The 25,039-nt window shown below is 39.1% G+C and overlaps 1 protein-coding gene across 1 annotated transcript in view; it reads left to right on the top strand.

The window, feature by feature from the left end:
- Positions 1-24,929, top strand: part of LOC105938499 (PDZ domain-containing RING finger protein 4-like) — a 77,679-nt gene extending 52,750 nt beyond the window's left edge. The window contains exons 3-6 of the mRNA XM_036144921.1: positions 4,739-4,841; positions 14,441-14,539; positions 19,648-19,710; positions 24,834-24,929. Of these exons, the coding sequence (XP_036000814.1) occupies positions 4,739-4,841; positions 14,441-14,539; positions 19,648-19,710; positions 24,834-24,929 (361 nt within the window). The remainder of the gene's footprint in view (positions 1-4,738; positions 4,842-14,440; positions 14,540-19,647; positions 19,711-24,833) is intronic.
- Positions 24,930-25,039: the final 110 nt, after the last annotated feature.

The following is a 25,039-nucleotide window of genomic DNA, read 5'->3' as shown; positions in this document are numbered from 1 at the left end:
ATTGTACATGATAGGTTAACATGATGTGGGGTATAGTTGTGAAATGGGACCTAAGAAGACACGGTTGTCCATCTAAACTGACAGACTGGTCAGGGGTAACATTAATCAGAGAAGCAGCTAGGAGGTCCAAGGTAGAGAAGCTTTAGAGATCCGCAGCTCAGGTGGGAAGTCTGTTGAAAAGGCAAAATTAGTCATGCTCTCAAGCAATAAGTTTGTTGGAAAATGCTGCCGGGAATAATGCCCTTTGGCAATACTAATCCATTGCAAGCCCTTTCAAGGGTTTGTTTTTTTCTGTTCTGTAAAATAAGAAAAAGGAGCTTCAAACGGAATCAAAACTACATGTAAAATGATTTGTGTGTTGGAAAGTTGACACTGCAAATCACTCTCGAAACATAACCCTTCTTCAACCCAAGCTGTAACATGGCAATGGCAGCATGATGCTATGGTGAAGCTGGTCATCATTGACTGTTTGATAAATGGACCTAAATACAAGGCAGTCCTGAAGAAAAAGTGTTAGAGGCTGCAAAGAACTTGAGCTTGAGCTATTTTACATAGAAGAATGCTCAAAAAGTTTGTTGTCTAGATGAGAAAAAGCTGACAGAGTTGTAATGCAAAAGATTCTGCTGTAATTGCAGGGAAAAATGTTTACATAAAATTTTGAGCCAGGTTTGCTAAATATAAATTTATGGAAAGTTATTTTGTAAGTATCTGTAAAAAATAAATAAAAAACATTTGTCCTTCATACATTTCACAGTTATGTGCCACTTTTTGTCGGCGTATAACATAAAATCCCAATACAAAACACTGAACTTTTTAGGTTTAACATGACAAAATGTGAACAAATTTAAGAGTTATGAATATTTTGCAAGATTATGGCTATGTTTCCATCTAATTGTCAGGTGAATTTTGAGCAATCTTTTAAAATGTCGCAAAAAAAAAAAGAAAAAAAAAGAATTAGGGGTGTTTCCATCCATTGTTTTGGAGTGAATTAACCAGGCTATGCAAAGCATTATATAATCGGAAGTTGTTAGAAGTTGCAAACTAGCTAAGAGCACACATTAAAGAAAAAAAAAGCAGAGAGAGGCTTTCAGGTTTTGCGATCGAGCAAGTTGTAATTGATTCTTTGGGACCTTGAAGCTGTTACTTTAGAATGAATGGTTTTTAGAGCTTTTACCCTGTTTTAAACTTTACCTGCTCTGATATTGTAGACTCGGCTGCTCCACTCCATTTCAGCTCTCGTTAAATGAAACTACTCACGTATTTCCACATCAGTGCAGTCAGTCTGATAGAAAGTGAAAAAAAGGGCTGTAAATACTTTTAGGACTGCTTTTCATAGTGCTTGGCCACAGACATCAGACCTCACAACTTGAGCTCTGTGGCTGTTTTTGGAGTTTTTTTCCTTTCCCAGATCAAATAAGTATGGCTAGTAACACAAACTGATTAAAATGTTCAGTGATTTCTTATTATTCTAACTTTTAATTACATTTCCTTTTTTTTTAATTGCAGAAATTTTGGTTGACTGCCATACTGAGGAAAACAGTTTGTTGTTGCGTCCTTGTTTTGACTTTGGCTGTGACTGCCTATAATTAAGAAGGAAAGAAAATATGAAAACATGTTAGTAAGCCATGAAGGAGAAGCGCCACTGTTTGCGTGACAAGCATTGCAAATACGAAGCAGTGAAACTATATGTAAAATCAAGCTCCCAATGGGATTGTTACAAATATAGATTTGTTTGATGAATACGTCTCTTAATGGCCTTCACATACAAGACATAAACACTGAAGAATAAAATGAAAAGTGTTTAATTAGCTAATAGTTGTTCAGCAGGCTGTGCTGTCATGTGTTAACACGCACGGTAACCTCCAAAGCGTTCTCTCATCAACATGTGCAAGATTTTTTTAAATAAAGCAGTTCCATTGCAACTCAGCAATATTTGGGTTAAAATGATTAATTATCCCTTTAAGCTCACATTAAATGCCTCTTATTATACAGCTTCTGTTCTGTATGTTATTGCTATTCTGAGGAGAACATTAGCAGAACAAATGTTGGTTATGTTAGCGGAGATTATTTCAAAGTTTGACTCTCAGCTCTGCAGCATTCACCTTTTTGTAAATCCGTTGCTAATACTGACCGTTTTTAGAGCAACACATTTGAAAAGAAAAATGTTGGCCCTATAATCAGAAGTGCCCACTAGGAATTTACATATTGTAAAATAAATATGTTGTCTTTGCCAATTTATTTTGTTTGAGCTTTGTCTATTAGCTCCTGCATGTCAAGCATGGTCAATAGACATGTATCTGAATTTTAGACACCAATAAAAAGATTTTTTTTAATACAGATTGGACCTTTATTTCAACAGAATAGGCTCACAACTCTACAATGAATGATACATCATTTTTTTGTAAAGCCAACATTTCTTCTAGTTTCTTTTCCCCACATTATCTCCTTCATCAAAATAGGCACCACCTTTCATCTTATAGATTTCTTTGTGTCCCCTTGCTGCAGCCTTTTGGGATCTTTGATAATGTGTACTAAATTCTTAAGCTGTAATGTAAATAAATATACATAACCATTGGGGAGTTTCCCCTTCAATTAATACCTCATTTAAATATTAGCAAATTCTTACAGCACAAAGCAGTTTACACATGCTGCCTGGAAAAAAGTAAAAACTTTTTCATACTCTGTTGCACTGCAACCACAAACTTCAATGTGTTTTAGCTGGTTTGTAGAATCCAATAAACACCTGGCTATGTCAGATTTTTGGCCTTTTTAAATGTCATACAGTCAATAATGTTTTAACTTGCCAGGGAATTTTAAAAAAAAAAGTTTTTTCAGCCAATACAAAACGATTCACCAATAACATAAAGAAATGTATTAGGTCAATTTCCTTTGAAAAAGTAGAAATTGCAACTGCTGTAATATTACATTAAGAGCACTGCATTTTGGGGGGGTCATAAAACACTATGAAAATATCTCTATTATTGCAATATTCATCAAAAATACATATAACTGATGTCATTACTGTTATACTTTTCATCAAGTATACTAGGCAGCATTCTCTCTCTCCTTAGGTGTTGTTATAAGAGACAATTTAGGAATTGGTCGTTGTAGAAAAATATTTTTCAGATTTTGAAATTCCTTTAATTTCATGTATTGACAAATTATATTTTATTAATTACTTAAAAGTGCATTTGGCACTTTCATCAGTACTTAGTGGAATGTACTACAATAGCATGTTATCAGCTGTTTTGTGACCTTCCATTATTACACTATTGCTTACCATTTCTACCATTAAGTTCTTTCTTTTAGTATTTGTGAAATTAAAACTTAATAGAAAGGCATTTTAAGTATCAACAGGAGGTTTCTACACACACACAACAAAGGAATTGGTTCATTGTGCTTTCTTTATAATTTGAGTTTATTTTCGGTTAATCTCACTGGAGCAGTAAGCAGTGAAAAAGAAACATTAAGCATAAAGAAATATCTGGGTTTCACCTCCAGGGAGCGTAACAATACAATAGCAGAGGAAGACTGGGAAATGGCAGTTTAATCTGCATCAAGCTTAGAGGATAATTAATTCCAAGCATAATAAAGTTTTTTGTATGTGTGTGCGTGTGTGTGTGTGTGTGTGTGTGTGGGGGGGGGGGGGGGGGGGGGGTTATCATTTGTAATGTGGGTCTTTGTTAAGTATTCAGAAATAACAGCCCAGATGGATTCTCCATCTGTGTCAAAGATCAATAAAGTTTAGCAATATGATCAGTGCTGCACACTAGCTATAAACTTGTGTACATGACCCGATCAAAAACATTATGGATTTATGCACATATCGTAAAACCAGAATTCCCTAGAGGAGAATTCAGCCGTAATTGGAGCTGCTTAGTGGTTCAATTTGGACTCAGGTAAGGTTTACAGGGTGATTAAAGTAAATCGGCAATTAAAAAAAAGGCAACTAAAAGCAACAGCCAGAGGCTGAGTCCAAACTTAATCAATGTGTCCCATAAAGCAACATTTTCTTTCTCCTTTTCTGAGCTCAGGTGCATTATCCAATAAACAGCAGACTTTATAGTTTAGATTTATAGATAGATATAAATAGCTGGCATCATATGTTGCGGCCAGATTGTAAAATTGTAATTGTATTGTTTGCACCTTCTCCAACTGCCAAATAAGAACAATACTTAGCAGGAGAAATGTCGACATTTAGAAGTATTAACTTAATAAACAGGTTGGTACATGTGATAGGACACATCACTTGTCTTATTTAACAATTTACTTCTTTTTTTGTCATTATTTATCTACAGTGATTATCCTGTGTGGCGCTGAAGCTGCCACACATTCTGTTGGACCCCACAATAGAGTTTTGTTCAGTGACTGAAGGAGGGATAATAGAATTACACCATGCAGTCTGGGGTGGGTAGGGTGGGGGTGGGGGGCTGTCTGTCAAAGGCATGAAGCAAATTACAGAGTGTGGATATGCTGTTATTAACAGGAGGCTGTACTTTTATCACATACTACATCAGCAGGAAAAGCCTTTCAAAGAGCTTTTATTCTTTCATTCTACAGCTGAGACAAAAGCGCCAAAATGTTGTCACTTTGAGGTTTTGAGTTTGAGAAATGACTTGAAAGGAAATGATAACGCGAGTTTTCAAATCTTAACCTTTCACTGTCTTTTTCTTTTTCTGTCTCCCTGTCTGTCTTACCTCTCCTTTCTTTCTTTCTTTCTCTCTTTTTCTCCTGACAGCTGTCATTCCCTTCATACAATGGACCAGGATTACTATGAAGGTACTGACTACCTCTCCCCTGTCCCAGCTGATGGAGAGAGAACAGAGGAGTTTGAATATGAGGTAGGAACTAAAGTCTGATGTGACTGCCAAAAAGGTTTTTACGGGCACTAAAAAAACATTTGCAAACACTCATACCGCTTGAGCTTTTTCACAATTTTTTGTGTTATGTTGGCAAAATTTTATGTTTTTTTTTTTTTTTTGGTAACAGAACAGCACAAAGTAGTACAAAATAGAGAAGTGAAAGATTTTCTTTTTTTTCTTTTTGCCAACATTATTCTGAAAAGTCACTTTTTGTTGCAATTGCAGCCAAAGGTCTTTTAGGGTATGTTTCCAACAGCTTTGAGCTGAGACCGAAGTTTTAGAGAACGCACACTACACTTATTTTTTTTTTAAAGTTGAAAACCATGAATGGATTTCGTTCGGCTTGCAAATTATGTCCCACTTTTTGTTGGTCTGTCGAATAAAATTCCAATAAGCACACTGAAGTCTATTCCATTAAGAGAAAAAGAAAGTTTAGAAGTTCAAAGATGTCAATGCTTTTGGGTTATACTGTAGATAAGGAACCACTTAAGCAAAATAAAACTCAAGGTTTTCGCTTCTATCATTCTTGCATTGCTTATTAGCAGCAAGAGAAGTAAAGAATTAATCAATCAGAATCAGCTTTATTTGCCAGGTATGTGTACACATATGCAGTATTTGACTATGGATTTTACATTTTTCACAATATTATGGAACACGCTTATACCATAATACAATAACACAGTAATGCAGCATTAAAAATCAAACAGTCTGCAGTATAGAGGACACATATGAACACACTATAAACAGGCAGACAAATTGAGACAATAATGCAGTGGTGCAATGAGCGCAGTACAAAGGATGCAGGAGTAAATAATATTTACACTGTTATTATTATTATGTACATGTCAGAGGACGAAGTGATGCACAGGTGCACATATACATACAAACATGCATGTCCACAGTGTGATGGGTGCAGAGGATGGGAATGCTAGAATAAATTATGTTTATGTACATTAGGTAGGTAGATTTGGTATACAGTATACAGAATATGAATATATGAACTGTAAAAATGAACTGCACCGAAATAAGGACTAATGAATAAATAACTGGTAAATGGTAAATAAAGGCGAGTTGCCTGGTTATTGCATGGAAGTTTTTTTGTTTGTTTGTCAGCTGTTCATAATAGTGATGTCTTGTGGGAAGGAACTGTTCCTGGGTCTGTTGGTTTTGTCGTGCAGTGCTCGGTAGCGCTCACCAGAGGGGAGGAGCCAGAACATGTTGTGACCGGGTTGAGATGGATCTGCAGTGATGTTTCTTGCCCGTTTCCTGACTTTGGAGATGTGCGGAGTCCTGAATGGAGGGCAGGTTCGCACGACGATCTCTTCTGCGGTCCCGACTGTCCGTTGCAGTCTGGTCCTGTCCCTTTTGGTGTCAGATCCAAACCAAACAGTGATGGATGAGCAGAGACTGCAAGATGGCTGTGTGGAAGTAGATGAGCTGCTCCTAAAGAAGGTTGGGCTTAACTGAGCTGACGAGAGAAATGACATCCTTGGCTGGGCCTTCTTGTCGATGAATACATTTTGACTTACACACATTTAACACCTAAAAATAGCCTAATGAATTTGCCTGTGAGTTTGAATCAATCTCTGACAGTCATAACTAGGTGCTGCATGTAGCTTTAAAAAAAGGACAAACAGTTACTTTGTGAAGTCTAGATTTGCATGTGTTTATTGAACAGATCCTCGGTTTTACATGACTTACGGTCTCTGACACTACATAGTTATATCCATATGCAATGATTCATCTATGACAGGAAGAGATCAAAGCGCCGTCTTCGCTTACCACTGTGATACAATATTCTTTATTTCTGGGCCGCTGGTGTGCAAGCAGACATGGCGCCTTGCCTCCGACTGCTCTGATGTATGATGATTGCTCAGCTCTCCCTCCTTCCAAGCGTTTGTTTGAATTCGTTCGGAATGCTTCAAACCATCGAGCTTGAGCTGTCTCTTCAAATCCTAAACAGATTTGTGCATCCGCTCGGATCGCTGAGACCCCAATGTCAAATCCAAAATATATAACATATGGAAGAATGTGTTTATGCCTCATTGATATTAAGAATCCTTTTCCAATGTGTATGCTTAGCAGACTTCACAGTTTCATGCATGATCAGGGGGGTGGCATTAGCACCCCTAATGCAGCCCCACTTACTATATGACAGCTAAGAATGCTTGGAGGGGGATGGAGGCGAAGCTGAAAAGCCTCTTTCTCAATGGAGTGGATTTCTGCTGAAGGAGAGATGCAAGAAGATTTAACTTTGCCGGGTGGAAGTGCTGTCGGTGAGAGCACTATGCCATCATGTAAGGGAGAAAATATCCAAATCTAATTCACTTCCCCAATGGAGATGGATGTGAATAACGCTGAGACATTCTTGAGCTTTCTTCATATGGCAGTGTTACATATAATGTTCAAATATTTGTGCGTTCTCTTGGGATTTAAGCAACACCAGTATAAAACTAAGGAATGTGTGCATATGATCCACGTTATGTGCCGTTCTTTGGACTGTAGGTGTCGTGTATGCAAATATGTGTCGATTTCCACGGACGTGCTGTTTACACACTTTTACAGCTTCCGCGCTCAATACTTTTCTTTTAAAAGTCAATCAAGTGGCTGCAAATCATGTGAAGTGTGTTGCACTCAGTAATGAGCCCATTTAGAAAAACATCCCTGCATTAAGGCACTGTAAAAGGCAGCCTTAATGTGAGCAAGTCAAATGAAATATGAGGGAGACATGAAATGAGAGCCAAGACGGCTGGTTGAGTGAAGGGATTATCGCATGCTAGAAAGCTGAAGTGCTGTTTTAAAACCCGTCCAGAGTGGATTATACAGTTTGGGGAAATTAGGCATGGCTGCAGATGCTCGAATTCTTGTTGTATCAGAAAATAGATATAAACAGCATCTTTGTTGTGAGGGTGGGGCATAACTCTGGAGAAGGAGATTACCAACCTAGGAAGTTGAGAACTTGAGGACTGGATTTGCAGCTCTTTGGGTGAAAAGTAATGACACTAATATATGGTGGATGAGAAATGGAGGATGTTAGATTTTTTTAAATTTTCTTGATGATAACTATTTGTATTTTCTAAAAATAAGTATTTCGTTCACTCTTTGGCTCTGACTGCAAGAGAATTCATCAAGGCTACCACACCGATCGACGTCTCACAGTCTCAACGATGCTATTGGTCTTTGGTGTTATAAGGCCAATGGATAGTGCATAAGGACAAGGTGAAAATCTCCCCATCATGTACATGTATAAAAATCACCTCCTCAAAGTCCAATGCCTTAGTTCTTAACTGGAAGAAGTTGCACAGCATCTACCAGTGCCCGTATTCACAAAGATTCCTCTCAGAGAGCTCCTATCTTAGCCTAACAATTCCTACCTTTTAGCTTAAGAGCGAGTCAAATAACGGCTGAGAGCGACTCTGAGTAAGGAGACGGCAGAAATGTTTTATCAGAAATGTGGGGAGATGTGGCTGACCCCGTTGCTAGGTGTGACACTGTCTTTTAGCAGCTGTGATTGGTTGATAGTAAAAGAAAAAAAAGCACTCCCATTGATCAATTGAGAGAAATAAGTGTTTCACCATGATAAAAACTCGCAATGTTTATCGACTGTCACACAGCATCAAAACGTTTTGAATCACCTTACTGAGATCCTCATCTTGATTTGCTTATTTTTATTCGCCAATCAATTTACTACCTTTGTGGATTTGATATTAATGTGCACTCACCTGTCAGCAGTTTATTGGGATTGCCTGATTGTATAAAGCGGTTGTATTTGGCAAAATGGCTAACATGAAATGGATTTAAAAAAATCTAACAGCAGCACATCTGTCCGGTCATCTCTGGAAGGAGGAGTGTTGAAAGGTAAATGGTCCCTGGATCACGGCACAAAAACACAGACTTTGAATGGCGTTGCCGCAGATCAGTGCACCTTTTTCCTCTGTGCGTCTCGGTGCTTTACGCACCACCCCGGAAAGTGAAGCTCTCTGTGCAGCTACGTATCAATAGCGAAGAGATGGAATCACACAAGCGAACTTCTCGATGACTATTTAGGCTACTGACATTCTCATGCAATGCAGACAATACTTTCTCACCTCTTTTATATATTCTTTGTAAATTTCTCCCTTTTATTCATGATTATCTAACATTATCCTCAATAAAAATGACATAGAGCCATCTTTATCCCATCTAACATTTTAGGAGCTAGTTTAAATCTTAGGACTCTGTAAATACGGGCACTGGTCTTCTCTTTTGTTCTGCTGGTATCTTTAGGTAATAGCCTTCAGGGAGCACTGAAATGCTTCATAGCCAAGTGTGAAGCAAGTGGGAAGCCAGTCCGCTCCTCCAATTCTGAGGCCAGTCAAAGAAGGGCTGCTTCCTCTGATTTCTTTTGTATTAAGGACCTTATGAATAGAGAGCAATGTCAAATATTTAAATAAAATTCAAGCCAAGGCATAGAGCCACTGTTCAGTCATTTCAGAATTCCTCTCAAACATCATGTGTTTGAAGTCTTGGTTTGTGGGATTATAGAGGAAAAAGAGGTTCAAATTGACAAGGTTTTGAGTGTAATAAGTTTAATTTAATTATCCTGTTGTATCTCCCAACAGGAGTGTATAAGTCTTTGCTCTTCCGTCAGGTTCTTGGAGTTCATCAACCGTTACCTAGTCACAATTTCACAGCCTAACATCCTTCATTTCCAGGAAAGCTCCTTGATGTGTGTGCCGCCACTGAACCATGTTAGTAACCGTCCCCTTGATTAGTTTTGGTGAGTTCAGAGGGAGTGAAGCACTCTGAGCTTGGATACAGCCTTCCCTCTCTTTCTGCCAGCGGTAGCCATCAACGCATTTGGCAACTGCTTTTTCAATTACCAGTAATCAAAGTCGCGATTATCATGACAGCATCAGATGTGCTTTGATGGTGGGCAGCAATCTTCCTCTTAATCACCGCCATCACAGCCATTAATTTACTGTCAGCCCTCGTCCCTTGCCTCACCGCAATCTCCTGTCTGAGAAGCCCAGAGCTCAGCGAGGAGATGGAGGAAGGGAAAAAAAAAAATCAAGAAAGCAAGAGGCGAGACAGAGATCGGAGGAGGTGTTTTTGATGGTTCAGGATGCAGACACCTTTTTACAGAAGCATCTCAGTGAGTGGGTGTTATTTTTTTTTTTCTTAAAGCGAAAAAGCTCAAAAGCATCTGATGGAGAAGAAAGAGTCACATTGTTAAATACACACACACACGGTGCTTAATTCAGCGTGCAGTAGTGTGTTTCCCCTGATCATTTTGCCACAGGGCTCCTGCACTACATCCAGTCATTAATTAGTCAAGTAACTTTGGGCTTGTTTCACAGACGCACCTGCTCACACCTCTTCTTTACCTCACAACCAGCAGCTCGTTTGTGCGGGTTTATTTTTAGAGACATCTCCAAGACATTACGACTGATTTCAGTATCTCATATCCCACAACTTCACACATCGTGTTAGCATGCAAGACGCGCACCGCGAGTATACCACAATTACATACACGACTGCCTTAATGCCTCTGGAGCTGCTTTAATAATTTCCCTATCAACCCCGGCATTTGAAAACATCTTTGATGAAGTTAATGACTCATTTTTTAGACTTAATTTGTGAAGCCAGAATGCATCATGCATACTGTAGTTGTCCTTACGTATGTCCTCATTCATCAGCTGGGGTTTAAAGTTGTCACCATGTCTATCAAATGTCCCCTTAATGTAGTAGAGGCTGTTCAGAAATTATCAAATGACAAACGACAGCCAGATGTCAAATGTCCCCTTAAGCATTTTGTTCCGTTTCCAAACATGCATGCTCTTTGGCGTGTGCTTAAACTCAGGGTTTGTGTTTATGCGCGGATTTGGCTTTGATGTTAAGTATCTGCAGAGGAGCGCACAGCTGCTGGAACTTAAGCCCAAAAAAACTGCCTAAATGATTTATTTGAGCGTTTGTGTGAAAATAAACAGGTCCGTCTCAACAAATTAGACACATCGAAACGTTTATTTGTTTCAATCATTTGCTTGAAAAAAAAGTGTATCTCCCATTTATTATACCTGCTTTTATTTCAGATAATTGTTGACGATTATAACTAATAAAATCCCAATATCCAGTTTCGCTAAAATTATTTGGGGGTTTTAAGAATTACTAATCTAATTTTTACAAAAAGGAAACTGCAAATTTTATGGCTTACACAAGGGAAGACACTGACTTGACAGTTGTCCAACAGACAGCCCCAGACACTCCCCAAGGAGATTAAGCCACAAAAGGCCATTGCTAGAGAAGCTAGGTATTTACAGAATGCTGTATCCAAATGTATCAATGGAAAGTTTGGTGGACAGGAAAAGTGCAGCAGAGAAAAAAAAGCAACCTTAAGGATTGTGAAGAAAAAATGGTTGTTTAGAGTTTTGGTAGGGATTTACAAGGCATAAGGCCACCACACACATACAATACACACTGTATCAAGAACAGTTGGCTACAACTGCTGCATTTCTTATACTAAGATACACTTGAACTAGAGACAGCCTCAAAAGCATCTCATCATGTCTAAGGAGAAAAAGGACTGGACTGGTGCTCAGGTGAAATTGATGTTTCTTATCATTTCGAAATGATGGTCTCAGAGACTAAAAGAACAGAGGACTTCTAGCCATATTAACCAAGGTGCTTAAGGTGCCGTGTGAAGATTTGGGATGCCATGTCATCTTCTGCCTCTTCACTGTGTTTCAACAAGTCCAAAGTGAGCACAGCCACCTCCCAGTAAACTTTAGAGGATTTACTGTCTCCTTCCACAGGCAATCTATAAGGAAATGATTCATTTTCCAGCAGCATTGTGCACCTTACCCAAACTACCAAAGGTTTACCATCATTTAATTGTAAAATGGCCTGAGATGCCTGTGCGTATTCTCAGTCATTCAGGTCATGGGAACTACAGTAGTCTTAAATTGAAGGCAACAAGACTTTCGTTTAGCTTTTGTGACTATCTTTTGACACCTATCCAAGAGTCTTTGTCCATGTCTGAAGGCTCGCAGTTGAGCAACCAGGAGTTTGTGAGCTGTTGTTCTAAGAACATGGGGGAACCATCCTCATAGGTGCATTCCAGGTCAGAGGCAAATCAGCAACCTGCCTGTCCCTGCTTTGGGTCTATTATTTGCTCTGAGTTGTTTACTTGTTTACCTGAATCCTGATGAGACTGCTTGTGTAATTTGTTTGAAATGAGTTTCAGTGGTGGGTTATAGATGCTGTAAACTTATAGATGCTGAAACTGCAACCCTCCCCTTCAGTTCAGTGTTGGTTTCTCTCTGTTGACAAAGATGGCTTCCTCTTTCTAACCAACTGTCCTGTTAGTCTAAAATCTTAACATGAGTGTCATCTAATGTGTGTCCTTTGATCTGGAGGTGCAAGTGGACTGTTGAATATTACCCCAAGCTGCTGGCCCTCCTGTGCGGCGTCATACGTTTATACAGCTGTTGTTTGGTTTCTCTAATGTAGAAGTCAGAGCCATCTTCGATGGACTGGGCAGCATACATTATGCCACTCATCGTTGAGTGTTCTGTCCTCGAGAGAAACCAGTCTTTGTCACAACACTCACAGAGAGAAACTGGAAGGCTTAAATGAGCTTCCAAACTCCAGGTTGCTCAACTGCGAGCATCCAGAATTGAATGGGCGTCAAAGTCTCTTTGCAAAAACTGAGCGAAAGTCCAGTAGCCTTCGATTTAAGCCCGTTGTAAACTGGCCTGACCTAAACCCCACGGAGAATTTATTGAGCGTTGACAAGAGGAGCATGACGAGCAGAAGGCTGCTATTACAACAACCTGGGATTGCTTAACACACCGGCAGATCCGCAGACTGATTCTCCTCCAAGCCAATGTGCAGATGTACAGCAATTCATGGAAACAGAGGCCTCACAAGGCACTATATTTGAGTGAATTTACTGTACACATTTTGCAATAGGCCATATTTCTCTATGTTTTTTTTTATTTATTTGGTCTCATTTGTTTCTCTAAGAAACTGAATTTGGGATTTCATTAAAATCATGTGTGAATGAGTGAAAATATATCACGCTTTGTCTATGAATGTACGGTCATATTCACAAAATTGGAATACTATTGAAAAGGTCATTTGTTTATTTAAGCGACTCAATGTTCTAAGTGAGACACATGATATAGATCAATTTTACTGATGTTTTCAAGCCTTTATTTCTGTTAAATATGATGATTTTCTGCTTGCATTTAATGAAAATCAACATTTAAGATTAGAAGATTGCATCACTAGACCACTAGAACAATACTTTTACTACAGTATGTTTAATACCTTCTCAAAGCTTATTTTCAAAAGGTACTTTTAATCTGACAAACAAGCCTCATCAGGCCGCACATTCTGATTTATTGAATACAACTATACTTTTAAACTGAGTTACTGAAATAAATTTACTTCTTTATGCTATTCTTAATGAGATTCACCTATAAAGGATAGACATGTTGGAAGGTTGTGAAAGGATACAGGAGAATGGTATTCCGGCCTAAATGTTGTGTTCCTAGGAAGCCAGGAGTCATAAACCACATAAAATACAGAAGCTAACACAGGGTTTGCCTTTTTCTATTTCTCCCCTTCATCTCATCCCTCCCCCCCCCCCCCCCCCCCCACATACCTAAAGCCATGCCATATCTAACACACGTGGCCAGCGAACCTGCATTTGTCACAGACAAAATGGATCTCTTTCTTTCTTTCTGTACGAGACCCCTGTGAGTCCTGCCAGAGTCCTTGCAGCCACCTCATTTCTCTCTGCCCCGCTCCATCCTCTTCTCCACTCAACCACTTCGCTCCTGCTGCTGAGAGACGTTGTGTTTCTGCTCTAATGAAGACCTTGGGAGGGAAAGCATTTCACACTTGATTCCCTCAAACACCCTTGATATGTTTCAGAGGTCTGGAAATGGGGTAGGGGCTAGTGCTGTTTGGTGTTTGGCTGCATCCCCTGTTGTAGTAGAAGTGAGAGTGGAGAGTTGGAAGGAGGTGGCTTAATGACAGAAGCTTTGGGAGAAAAATAAAAAGATAGAGATGAGAATGTGAAAATAATTTCCATAACTAATGCAAACTGTGATAGACTGGCGACCTGTCCAGGGTACACCCTGCTTCATTTTTCATGTAGTAATTGTAAAACTACATGAAAAAAAAACGCATCTCACCCACAAAATGCATTACATGTATTCTATCATACAACTTGTAATATAAAGAAAATAAAAGCTGAGGTTATCTGTCACTTATGAAACCCTCTGCAGAGAAACTTGCCAAGCTTCCAATATATTTCATGATCAAACACTTTATCACTCAGAAAGCTATCAGAGCTATTTAAAGTTCTAGACCCAGATTTAAAGTTTTTTTTTTTTTTTTTTGCATTAGAACAAATTTAAACTTTTGTGGGATCATGAAGGGAACTCTACTTGTTAATGTTTTGTTTGTCAGCATTGTTACTGTGCTTCAACATTAGTCAGCAGCCTTTTTGAATGTTTCTGTCCTAACACTCATCCCAGCAGGTGGCTTGTTGCTTCACAGTCCTGTGTTCTTACCTTTTTTCTACTTAGGAAGTGGAACTTTGTCGTCTAAGCAGTCAAGAAAAACTAGGTCTCACCCTGTGCTACAGGACAGATGAAGAAGAGGATGTGGCCATTTATGTCAGTGAGGTGAGTGCACGACTTGCAGGTGTTTAAAGGTTATCAATAGTGCAAATGTAAAACAGAATTTTTTATAGTAGCTGTGTCTGAATTTTTGTAGAATTGCTGAAATTATCATGCATGAATTGTACCTATCTTACATTTCTAAGTGCTGTTCGCAATGAAATACTGTACACACACATGCACACGAATATGTGCACTGCCTGAATTGATTACAAGGAAACCTAAGACACATGGATATTGGAAATGCCTGAAGCTGTACAAGGTCAACAACATGCTGAAAGCCTTCGTTGCAAACTACACAAGGCTGTGCAAAACCACCCTTGAGACCAACGTTGAGCCAATTGTGCAAGTCTGATTCAGATGGGGTTTATACCAAGGAAGTTATTTGTCCTCACTGCTGTTCTGCATAGGCCTGAGCCACCCTCAGTGACCTAATCAAACAGATTGGCTATGGAACCCAGAAATGGGGCCGCCTCTACATGGATGGCATCAAGCTGTATGCTGAGTGTGTGGGAGACATCGACTCACTCATCCACACCACCAGGATCTACAGCAGGGAAATTGAGATGTCATTTGGGCTGGAGAGATATCTGGATGGTGTCAAAGAGGGGGGAAAGTAGGCTAATTCAGATGAAAGAAGATGCACCCCCAGAAGGGAAGCCACAAAGTAAGCAGTAACATTTAAAACAACTGCAATACATAAGGCAAGTTCTGGGAAGTCATCTTAAAGACAAGAACGAGGTCCAGGCAATCAATCACCTTGGCAGTGGTAAGATACCCTGCTGGGATAATACGTTTTGCAAAGGGGGAAATTCAGAGCACAGATGTTAAAGCACAAAAGCCTCTATCCCTGTATGGTGGATTGCATCCAAAATCCTGTATCATCAAGCTACACACTGAACACATGTATGTAAGGAGGGAGAGTACAAGAGCACATCAGAGCCAGTATCTAAAATTAAACATCTAAGCTCCAAGAATACATCAAGAAGACTACCCCAAATGATGAAAACATTCAGAGAATGTCTAAGAAAATGTCAAAAGGAGCCGGAGGAACCAGTATGGGACTGGTGTCAAAGCCCAGTCTTCTAAGGCCATGTCCAGCAACTTTTACACTTGTCTCTGTGTCAACACTCCAAAATGGCATGAATAGGTTATCAGCAAGATGTAAGTGCATGATGAGGTGTATAAGTCTTGGGTACACCCCAGAAATTGTCCAACATCTCACACCAAGATGTAACATACTGGCAGAAGAGGAACACATGGAATGCCATAACCAAGTAGCCAGTATAGTGTACAGAAACATCTCTATGGAATACAAAGTGGGAATCACAGACTAAGGTAGTGAAAAATAACCAAGCTAAGATTATATGGGACTTCCAGATACAAACCGATAAAATGGTAATGGGCAACAAACTGGACATGGTGATCATTCATAATTAATAGAGGACAATGACTAATGTCATCCCAAGCAAAGGAAACATCAGGAAAAAGGAACATGAGAAAGTTGGAAAATACAGAGGACCTAGCAGGTGATGGCAACAGTATTTCCTGTCCTCGTTTGAGCACTTGGGGCAGTGACCCCCTATACTGGATAAAGGGGCTCCAACATATGTCTAGAGAAACATTAGAGATCTTAGTGCAGAAGAGTGTAGACCTAAACAAAGTAAAAATATCATGTAGGACTTTCAAGTTTGAGGCATCCAAGGCAAATATTCCATCAAATCATTATCATTGCAGACAGAGCATCTGCATAGCATAGTATATTTGCATAGCACTTAAGTCAATTCTAGGAGCCATATCTACAGTGGTATGTAGCCACCACTACAAAAAATACCACTCAGAGTTTATCTTGTTATAGGAAAATGTATATGGATTTTCCCAAAGATATTTTTATTTTCTTCTGTTAGCACGTTTTCATCCACTACATTTATACACATTATTTCATTTATTCTACAGCCTTTAAAACCAATCGATACACTTGTTTAGTTTAATCATGCCTGTCTGCTAGGACTGAATCAGACTGTATTCAGTTTAATATATATAGTATGGTTGGATAGTAATGGAATGGACAGGATGAATCTGTAATGAATTTAGACCAGTTTGATAACAAATAATTTGAGCTGTTGGTATTGTTGTGAAATGGCGCTATATAAATATACTGAATCTAATCCATCCATCTATTCAGCCATCTTGCTCGGTTGTGAGGGGAATGGTACCTGTCTCCAGGCGTGAACAGGCGAGAGGTGGCGATAGACTCTAGACAGGTCACCAATCCATCACAGGCCAATATATAGAGAGTTTCCTCTATAATAGCAATATTAGATAGATACAGAACAGAGATTTTAAAACCACAGTAAGTTTTCTCCATCTCAAAGCATGGGGGAAAGAACTCTCCCTCTCCCTGTTGCTGTTTTTCTCACAAATACCAAAGTTATGATTGCTTGCTGTTTGGAGAAATTCAAATATTAAACCTCTTAGGGCAACAACTTTTTGCATATTCTACGAACATCCCGTTTCTTTGAAGTCTCACATTTACATATTAAACTCTGTTGTAGAAACCAACAATCATATATCCAGATCAGAGAACCCCGGTGTAATGTTGTGCTTCTCAGCCTGAATCAGATGTGACATTTAATATTCATCCACCAATTTCTGATTTACTTTAGTATTCATGTGAGCAAAGCAGGTCTCTTTATTGCTTGCGGTACTTCAAAATTGAACTCTCATCAGACACAAATTATATTACCAAACAGATGATCTAACTGCGCGGTTCTGCTGTCAACAGCTGAGATGAGATGACCATCAAGCAATGAAAGGAAAAAAAATAAACCAAGGTTGTTTTTTTTGTTGTCGTGTGGTGGGATATTCAGCTACTGTAACCTCAGAGGAGCTGAAAACAAGACGGCTCTGACACACAGGCTCTGGTTTTTTTTTTTTTTCAAATGCTGTTGAAGACCATGTGAGGTGTAGGCTTTGAGAGATGGGCTTAATATAAACCTTAAGGTTTTTGACAGCAATATATGCTTTTTCGTTTAAAAGAAGTAAGAGAGCGCTGCATTCAGAGGAGCTGACTGAATGTTTAGAGGATGTTAGAGAGAGTCTTACACAATCTGGTCTTTTATAGTAAGTAAATGAACCAGTATAAAGATGTGTTTCCTACATAACAGAGCTTTAAAACTTAGGTTTTCCATTGCTCAGTTAGCAGATAATGAAACCCAATGTTTTATTGTATTCCTCATTTCCAAAGATGACTGCTCAAAAGAATCTTAACTACATGCCAGTTACCTCAAGTTACAGTGCCTTACAAAAGTGTTCATATCCCTTGATCCTTTCCACAATGTTTACTTAACTACCAGAAAATGTTATTTACACTTTAACAATTTTGTGACAGATGAATATTTATAAAATCGACTAAAGGCGATTTCACTAACCTGGCTAGCCAGATTGATAATGTGTAGCACTCTCCGTTCTGCACGTTATCAAGCTGTGACTGCTCCTGTCAAATCTGTTCAGGGAAAGGAGGGACATTCAGCAAAACTCTGTAAGTTGATAGGGCGAAGCGACACCTAGTGACTACCTACCAAAGTTTGGTTTTAGCCAATCACGGTATCACAATTCTTCACAAGAAAAAAAAAAATCTGAGAAGTGTAGCATGCTTTGCATTCACCCCCTCAAGCTTATACCTTGTGGAATATATAGTTTGATCTGCGGTCATCTTCAGTATTTAATTTGTCAATAGTATCACCACCATGTTTCACAGTAGGAATGGCGTGGTCAGGATGATGTGTAGTGTTCATTTTATGCCACACAAAAAAAAATTGCTTTTTGCATTTTGAAAGCTAAAAGTTACATTTTTGTTGTATCTGACCAAAGATGCTTTTTCTATATATTTGGTGTGTCCCCTACATAGCTTGTGTTAAACTATAAAGGGAACTTTTGGTGTCTTTCTTCCAACAATTGTTTTTTTTTTGGCACTCTTTCGGAAGGGCCAGGTTCATGAAGAAGCTTACTGAAAATTGTCCTTCAAACATTTTCCTACCTGAGCTGTGTATCCCTGCAGCTCATCCATACCATGGACCTCTTGACTCTCTGATTAAAGCTTGCCTTGGCTAGTCTGTTAGGTTAGGATGATGGCCATGGTTTCATATATTTTCACCTGTGGCAAAATATTTCTAATTTCAGATAATAAATGGAACAGAGCTCAGTGTTCATAGTTAGAGATATTGTTTGCCATGCTATTGGCAAATAGCATGGCATGCTAATGTTTGACAACCTACCTCTGCCTAATACTTTTCCATTACCCTCTCTCTGACCTTTCTGCTGTATTCATTGAACTTCATGATGCTGTTTGTTCACCAATGTTCTGTAACAGATTTCAGAGGATTTGCAGGGGTGCACTGTATTTATTGATAATTGGATTATTGGATTGAGAGGAAGTTGGATGCAGTGAATTTAATAGTGGTATCACATTAAAGTGGGCTGAAAACGAACACATGTCAGACTGTGTCTCTGTCTCAAAAGTTCTAAATGAAAACATCTGCATTTGAAAAAAAAAAAATCATATGAAATTATGTCCTTGCAAGGCACTTTCACCCTTTTCTGTTCCAGTCTTCCAAAGATTCCTTTCTTGAACTTCGCTTAATGAGTGTTCCTCAGAGTGGGAGTGAACTATCATGAAGATGGAGCATCTTAGTACCACAGCCTCCTCAGAGTTGTGGTCTGATTGGAGAAAGTGAAACAAATTGCCTCAGATACCAGTTTATTGGGAGATGGAAGACTGGCCTTGTTGGCAAGTATTATTTCAAAAAAAGAGAGTGCATCGTGTGCTGTACTAAGATGATCTTTGCAGAAGCTCCTGGAAACAGAAAAAGTGAAATAGTTGCAGCTAACAGCTGCAATGGTGAACATTGAACTTATAGTGCATTTTGAATAGCTTTAAAACATGACTGAAATAGAATGAAAAGCTGATCCACGACCCGTGTTTAACCCTGACAGCTTCCGTAAACACAAAAAGAAACAAATGTTTAACTAGAAACGCATAATTCCACAATTTGAACGTATCCTCTCTGGTTCTACTGAACATTAAGGGTAAAAGCATTTTGTTTGTTGTACAGGTCAGTCCGAACAGCATTGCTGCCAGAGACGGCAGGATCCGAGAAGGGGATCGTATCTTACAGGTGCAGTATTCCTCACTCTTGCCCTTACTAGCCCTCCTTTGGCTTAATAAAAATACTTTTCTGCTGTCTTGTTTCACTGAACCAGTGTCTTCCAGCAAGAGAACACATTTATTTTTAATGGCAGCACATTATAGTAGGAACTTCCCCCCACTGTGACTGTTAAGGGGGAAGAAATGCCCCCCTGGCTGTTTTAGTTACCGACTCAGCACCAACAGGGTTTTTTTAAGGGTTCTAGTTCATGACGAAGCTGCGTTTCAGCTCGTTGCCTTCTGTGTGATGGCTCAGAGGCTGTGACTGCTATTAGCCTCTAACTTCATCTTCAGTCTTGAGAGCAGAAAGCAGCATTTGTCAGGCCTTATGGTAGAAGGCGGCTTTTTGCAGCGATTAGAGTAGAATGGGGGTTGTTTTGTTGAGAAAGAGACTGGTTGCATTGGATTTTATTGTTAATGATTCATTAATGAGTTTAGTTTTACTTTTCCCACTTCTGTCATAAAAAGGAACTCAAAAATTAGAAACTCTTTTACTTGTGTGTAACATTGCTCTTTAATTATTGTCTTTCATTCCCTCTGATTTTCACATCTGGCTATGCATATATTCTTCTGCCTTAATTAATGCATCTAAGCTCTGCACTGCCCACACAACTTGCTAAACATTCAGTTTATAGCAGCACATTAAATCTATTCTGGCTTTGTGCTCTGATGCATCTTCAGGGTGACTTGCAGTTCAGTTGTATTTGATGCACTTAATGTTGTCTTCAAATTACTTCACTTTCCACCTCTGTGTGTTCAGTGGAAATAGCGTGAAGGAGGGGGGCATAACTGCTTTTACACAATGATGCAAACTCTCTTTAAAAGAGTTTAAATAATTCCTACTACACATGACTAATCAATTGCAAAATACATGAACCATGTCCGCTGATGTAATTTAAAGATTTAAATAACAACAAGGACTGATATTGATTAGAATAATTTTTGTTGAAATAAAATCAATTCCAGATACATCATTAAAATCAGGTCAGCTTTGGAGATGAAAACAGCGTTTTAAACAACAGTTGTTTCCCACATGAAGGGTTAGCGATGTTTTGAGGTTTGGTTATGTGGTGTAATCAGAATTAGCTAGATAGTCTGCAAAAAAGTAAACATCTTCACAGCAGGGAAGACTACCAGCATGACAGCTATTCATCTGTCTTAGCTGACTTACAAAAAATTAAAATAGCTTAAACTGAAATATATTCATATCCAAACAAAGAACTATGTACTAACAAACAGTATTTTTTACGTTTTTTGCCGTTTCTGCCAACTGATCTGCCATTATTTCTGCACAACTGCCCGACTACCCATAGTGTGGTATGAGATTCTCACTGTGAGTTAACATTTTGTCATGGTTTGTAGTTGTTAAAGACCCCAATTCAGCCATAACAAAACACAATGTGCTGATTAAGGATTTTAAAAATAAATAAATAAATAAATAAATAAATAAATAAAACACAAGAAATGATATTTATGGTACAAAGGGAACAGATTATCGAACTGTACTGAGTGTAATGAAGGAATTCACCAAGGAGCAATGGAAACCAGGGAGGTAAATAAGTGAGGAAGAGTGGAGAGTGATAATGACACTAGGTGAGTCTAATCAGAGGAATGCTGAACAGCTGAGGGAGAGCACAGAGCAGGGACCATAGGGAAGATGGCTAATTAACACAGAGAATACAGCGGAAGCTGAAACAAAACTCAAAAGGAACCACAAACTACAGAGAGAGCAGAACGCAATAAATAACAAAGAAGCTCAACACACAAAATTCTAGTGGATCATTACACCTTGTTTACAAATACCACGGACGTGGGGTATATACACAGAAAAATCCTTCAGTGACCATTTTTCTTTTTTTCTATTCTGTCCAGGTGGGATTCATTTGGTTCTGCTTGAATCTCTTCCTGTTAAAGGGGAGCTTTCCTCTCCACTGTCGCTACATGCATGCTCAGTATGAGAGATTGCTACAAAGGCAACGACACATTGCAAGCAACTGTCAACTGTTGCTACATGCTCATCGAGGAGGTGTAAATGCTGCAAGTCAATGACTCGATGCAATCTGCTGGGTTTCCTGTTTAACTAATCTGTATGGGTTGATTGAATTGACTTTTTCAAATGTCTTGAGATGACATATTGTGGATTGGTGCTATATAAATAAAATTGAGTTGAAAATTAAATTCATAGCTTAATTAAAATGTCCAGTTTTCATATTTTTTCATGGGACCAGTAGGCATGTACTTAAATTGACTGGTGAAATGTAGGAAATGTGACAGCCTTTCATTCGTGTGATGTCATCCCTAAGCTACTGTCTTGTAAATGGTCTCAGAAGGCTTGACCACATAAAAGTATAAAAAAGTCTGTGCAAGTTGATGGGGAAACAAGGAGGATGAAAAAAAAATTATAATGAATAACGAAATAAAGACTGGGGTATATGCTTTTTGCCACATTATTATTAGATTAGAGAAAAAAAAGAATAGAACTAGCATTTTATCAGAATAATATTTTTGTTGATTTTTTTTCCAGAAAAGTGAGCTATTATTGTTACAGGTTAATTTTCAAACATATTTCTATCATTTAGGTCATTTTTGTACTCGCTGACTCATGAAACCCATTCTGAAGTTTATATAACTATTTTTTACTTCCACACAGAGAAAGCCTACCTTTAATATGTTAAAATCCTAAGTGTTCTTTAAGTAACCAGAGTATGCTTTAAGTGTTTCGTGACTGGAGCCTAATGTCCTTTTTGCTAATCAAAATGCGGTCACCCTAGCCTAGCAAGAGTCGTACAGCTGATTTAATCCAGGATGAGGCATGTGCACATGTTTGCAAAGCAGACCAGTATCCTGGCCCCATTATCCACCACTGACAGGACCATTATTCTTGAGGCAAAAAGATATAAGCCACCTGTCATTGCCCTGCTAATTATACAGCTGGATGCCTGTACTCTGTGGAAAACTTCGGTGGACACTACGACGCTGCCGTCTCATCCATGCTAACAGCTTGGATGCTGGTTAATATTTTAGAGCAAACAGCAAATGTTCTTTCTCCTCAAGAAGATACAGTATCCCACAAAACTGAAGATACGACACTTTCATACAATATAAAGTATGCAGTGCACAGCTTGTAATAACAGTGTAATTTGCTGTTCCCTCAAGATAACTCATCACCCAGCCAATTAATGTCAAACCACTAACAACAAAAATCTCCAAATTTTACCCAAAGTGTCAATATTTTGTGTGCCCTCCATTATTGTCCAGTAATGCCTTAGCTGTGCTGGTCACAGAGTTCAGTAGCACTTTACAGGATGCCACTGGAATCCTCTTCCACTCCTCCATAAAAATGTCAAAGAGCTGGTGATTGTTAGAGACCTTGCACCTCTCCACTTTCCATCTGAGAGTGCCTCACAGATGCTCAAAAGGGTTTACGTATGGAGTCATGCTTGGCCAGTCCTTAACCTTTACCCTTTACCCTCAGCTTCTTTAGCAAGGCAGTGGTCATCTTGGGGAGGTGTATTACATTAAAATACTGCCCTGTGGTACAGTTTCTGAAGGGGAGGGGATTATGGTCTAATTCAGTATGTGACAGTACACGTTGGTATTCATGTTTTCCTCAATGAGGTGTAGCTTGACAGCTGGCAGCACTCTTGTAGCCCCATACCATGACACTCTCACCACCATGCTTGACTGTAGGCACACTAGTCTTTGTACACCTTACATGGTTACTGCCACACATGCTTGTCACCACTGGAACCAAATAGGTTTATCTTGGTCTGAACAGACTTCGTGAGATAGTTCCAGTGATGCATGTGCACAGGCTTTCTTCTTGTGCATCCTCCTTAGCAGTGTAGTACTCGAGTCCGAGACTCAAACTCGAGTCCGAGTCAGTAGCTAAATTTAGAGACTCGTGACTTGACTTGGACTTGAGCACTGATGACTCGAACTTGGACTCGGACTCCTACATTCAGATCATTCTGAATCGGAAATTGAGAAAAAGACTTGACTTTTTTTTATATCATTAGGCTATAATTTTAATATGTCAGAATATTATTTGGTGTATGATTTTAATATATAAATTATTAGTGCAATGTGGTGGAGTGTGGATTTTTTTTGTTTAAAAACATGTAGGCTATGCTTACTTTAGTGCGGAACTTGGACTCGACTTGGATCAATAGTGACTCGACTCGGACGAGTAGCGGACTTGACTCGGACTCAACTCAGATTTTTTTTAATGACTTGGACTTGACTCTGACTTGAACACTGGAGACTCGAACCTGGACTCGAGGCATAGTGACTTGACTACAACACTGCTCCTTAGAATAGGCATCCTTCAGATACAGCAGTCATGCAGACCAGTGTGATGTAGTGTGCACTATATGGTCTGATGACTGACAAGCTGACCCCAAACTCTTTGAACCTCTGCAGAAACCCTGGCAGCACTCTTATGTCTATTTTTAAAAGACAACTTCTGGATGTGACGTGGAGCACATGCACTCATCTTCTTTGGTTGACCATGGCGAGGCCCGTTCTGAGAGGAACCTGTCCTGATAAACTCCTGTACGTTCTTGGCCACCGTGCTGCAGCTCAGTTGCAGGGTGTCGGGGATCTTCTCATAGCCTCGGCCATCTTTATGTAGAGCAACAATTCTTTTGTCAGAACCTTAGAAGCTCTTTGCCTTCAAGTGCCATGTTAAACTTCCCCGTCGCCAGTATGAGAAAGTGTGAGAGCGATAACACCAGCTTTAACAACACCTGCTCCTCATTCAAAGCTGCGACCTTTCACAAAGGGATGTGCTAACACTTGTGCCAGTGGTTTAAACATTGATGGCTTGTGTTGAGTTTATTTTGAGGGACATCAAATTTCAATGTTAAACAAGTTGTATAGCCATACAAGCTCGACTCCTTTTCTACTACTCCTATATCTTCAGTGTTGAAAAGATAAACGAAATATTTAAAAGGTATGTACTAATGTTGTGAGATACTGCATGTCCTCTTTGACCAGTGTATGTTAAGGTCTTGTGTGTTTCCAGGTGTTGTTTGTTGTTTGTGTTTAATATTATTGTGAGTGAAGTAATCAGAGTTTTTTTTTCAACTGCAGATTAACGGCCAGGATGTACAAGACAGAGAAGAAGCAATGGCTGCTCTCTCCAGTGATGACTTCAGGAACATCAATACTGCTGGTCGCCAGACCTGACTGCAGGTCAGAATCATTGTGCTTGTGATATCTGACACAAGCGACAGCTACTTAAAAGGCACCATTTATAAAATAAAACGAGAGGGTTTGCCATTAACATTATTTGCTCA

The sequence above is a fragment of the Fundulus heteroclitus genome, chromosome 2 (genome assembly GCF_011125445.2).
Source record: "Fundulus heteroclitus isolate FHET01 chromosome 2, MU-UCD_Fhet_4.1, whole genome shotgun sequence".
Lineage (NCBI taxonomy): Eukaryota > Metazoa > Chordata > Actinopteri > Cyprinodontiformes > Fundulidae > Fundulus > Fundulus heteroclitus.
Note: the sequence above shows the minus strand (reverse complement) of the source record. Positions and strands in the feature narration are given on the sequence as shown.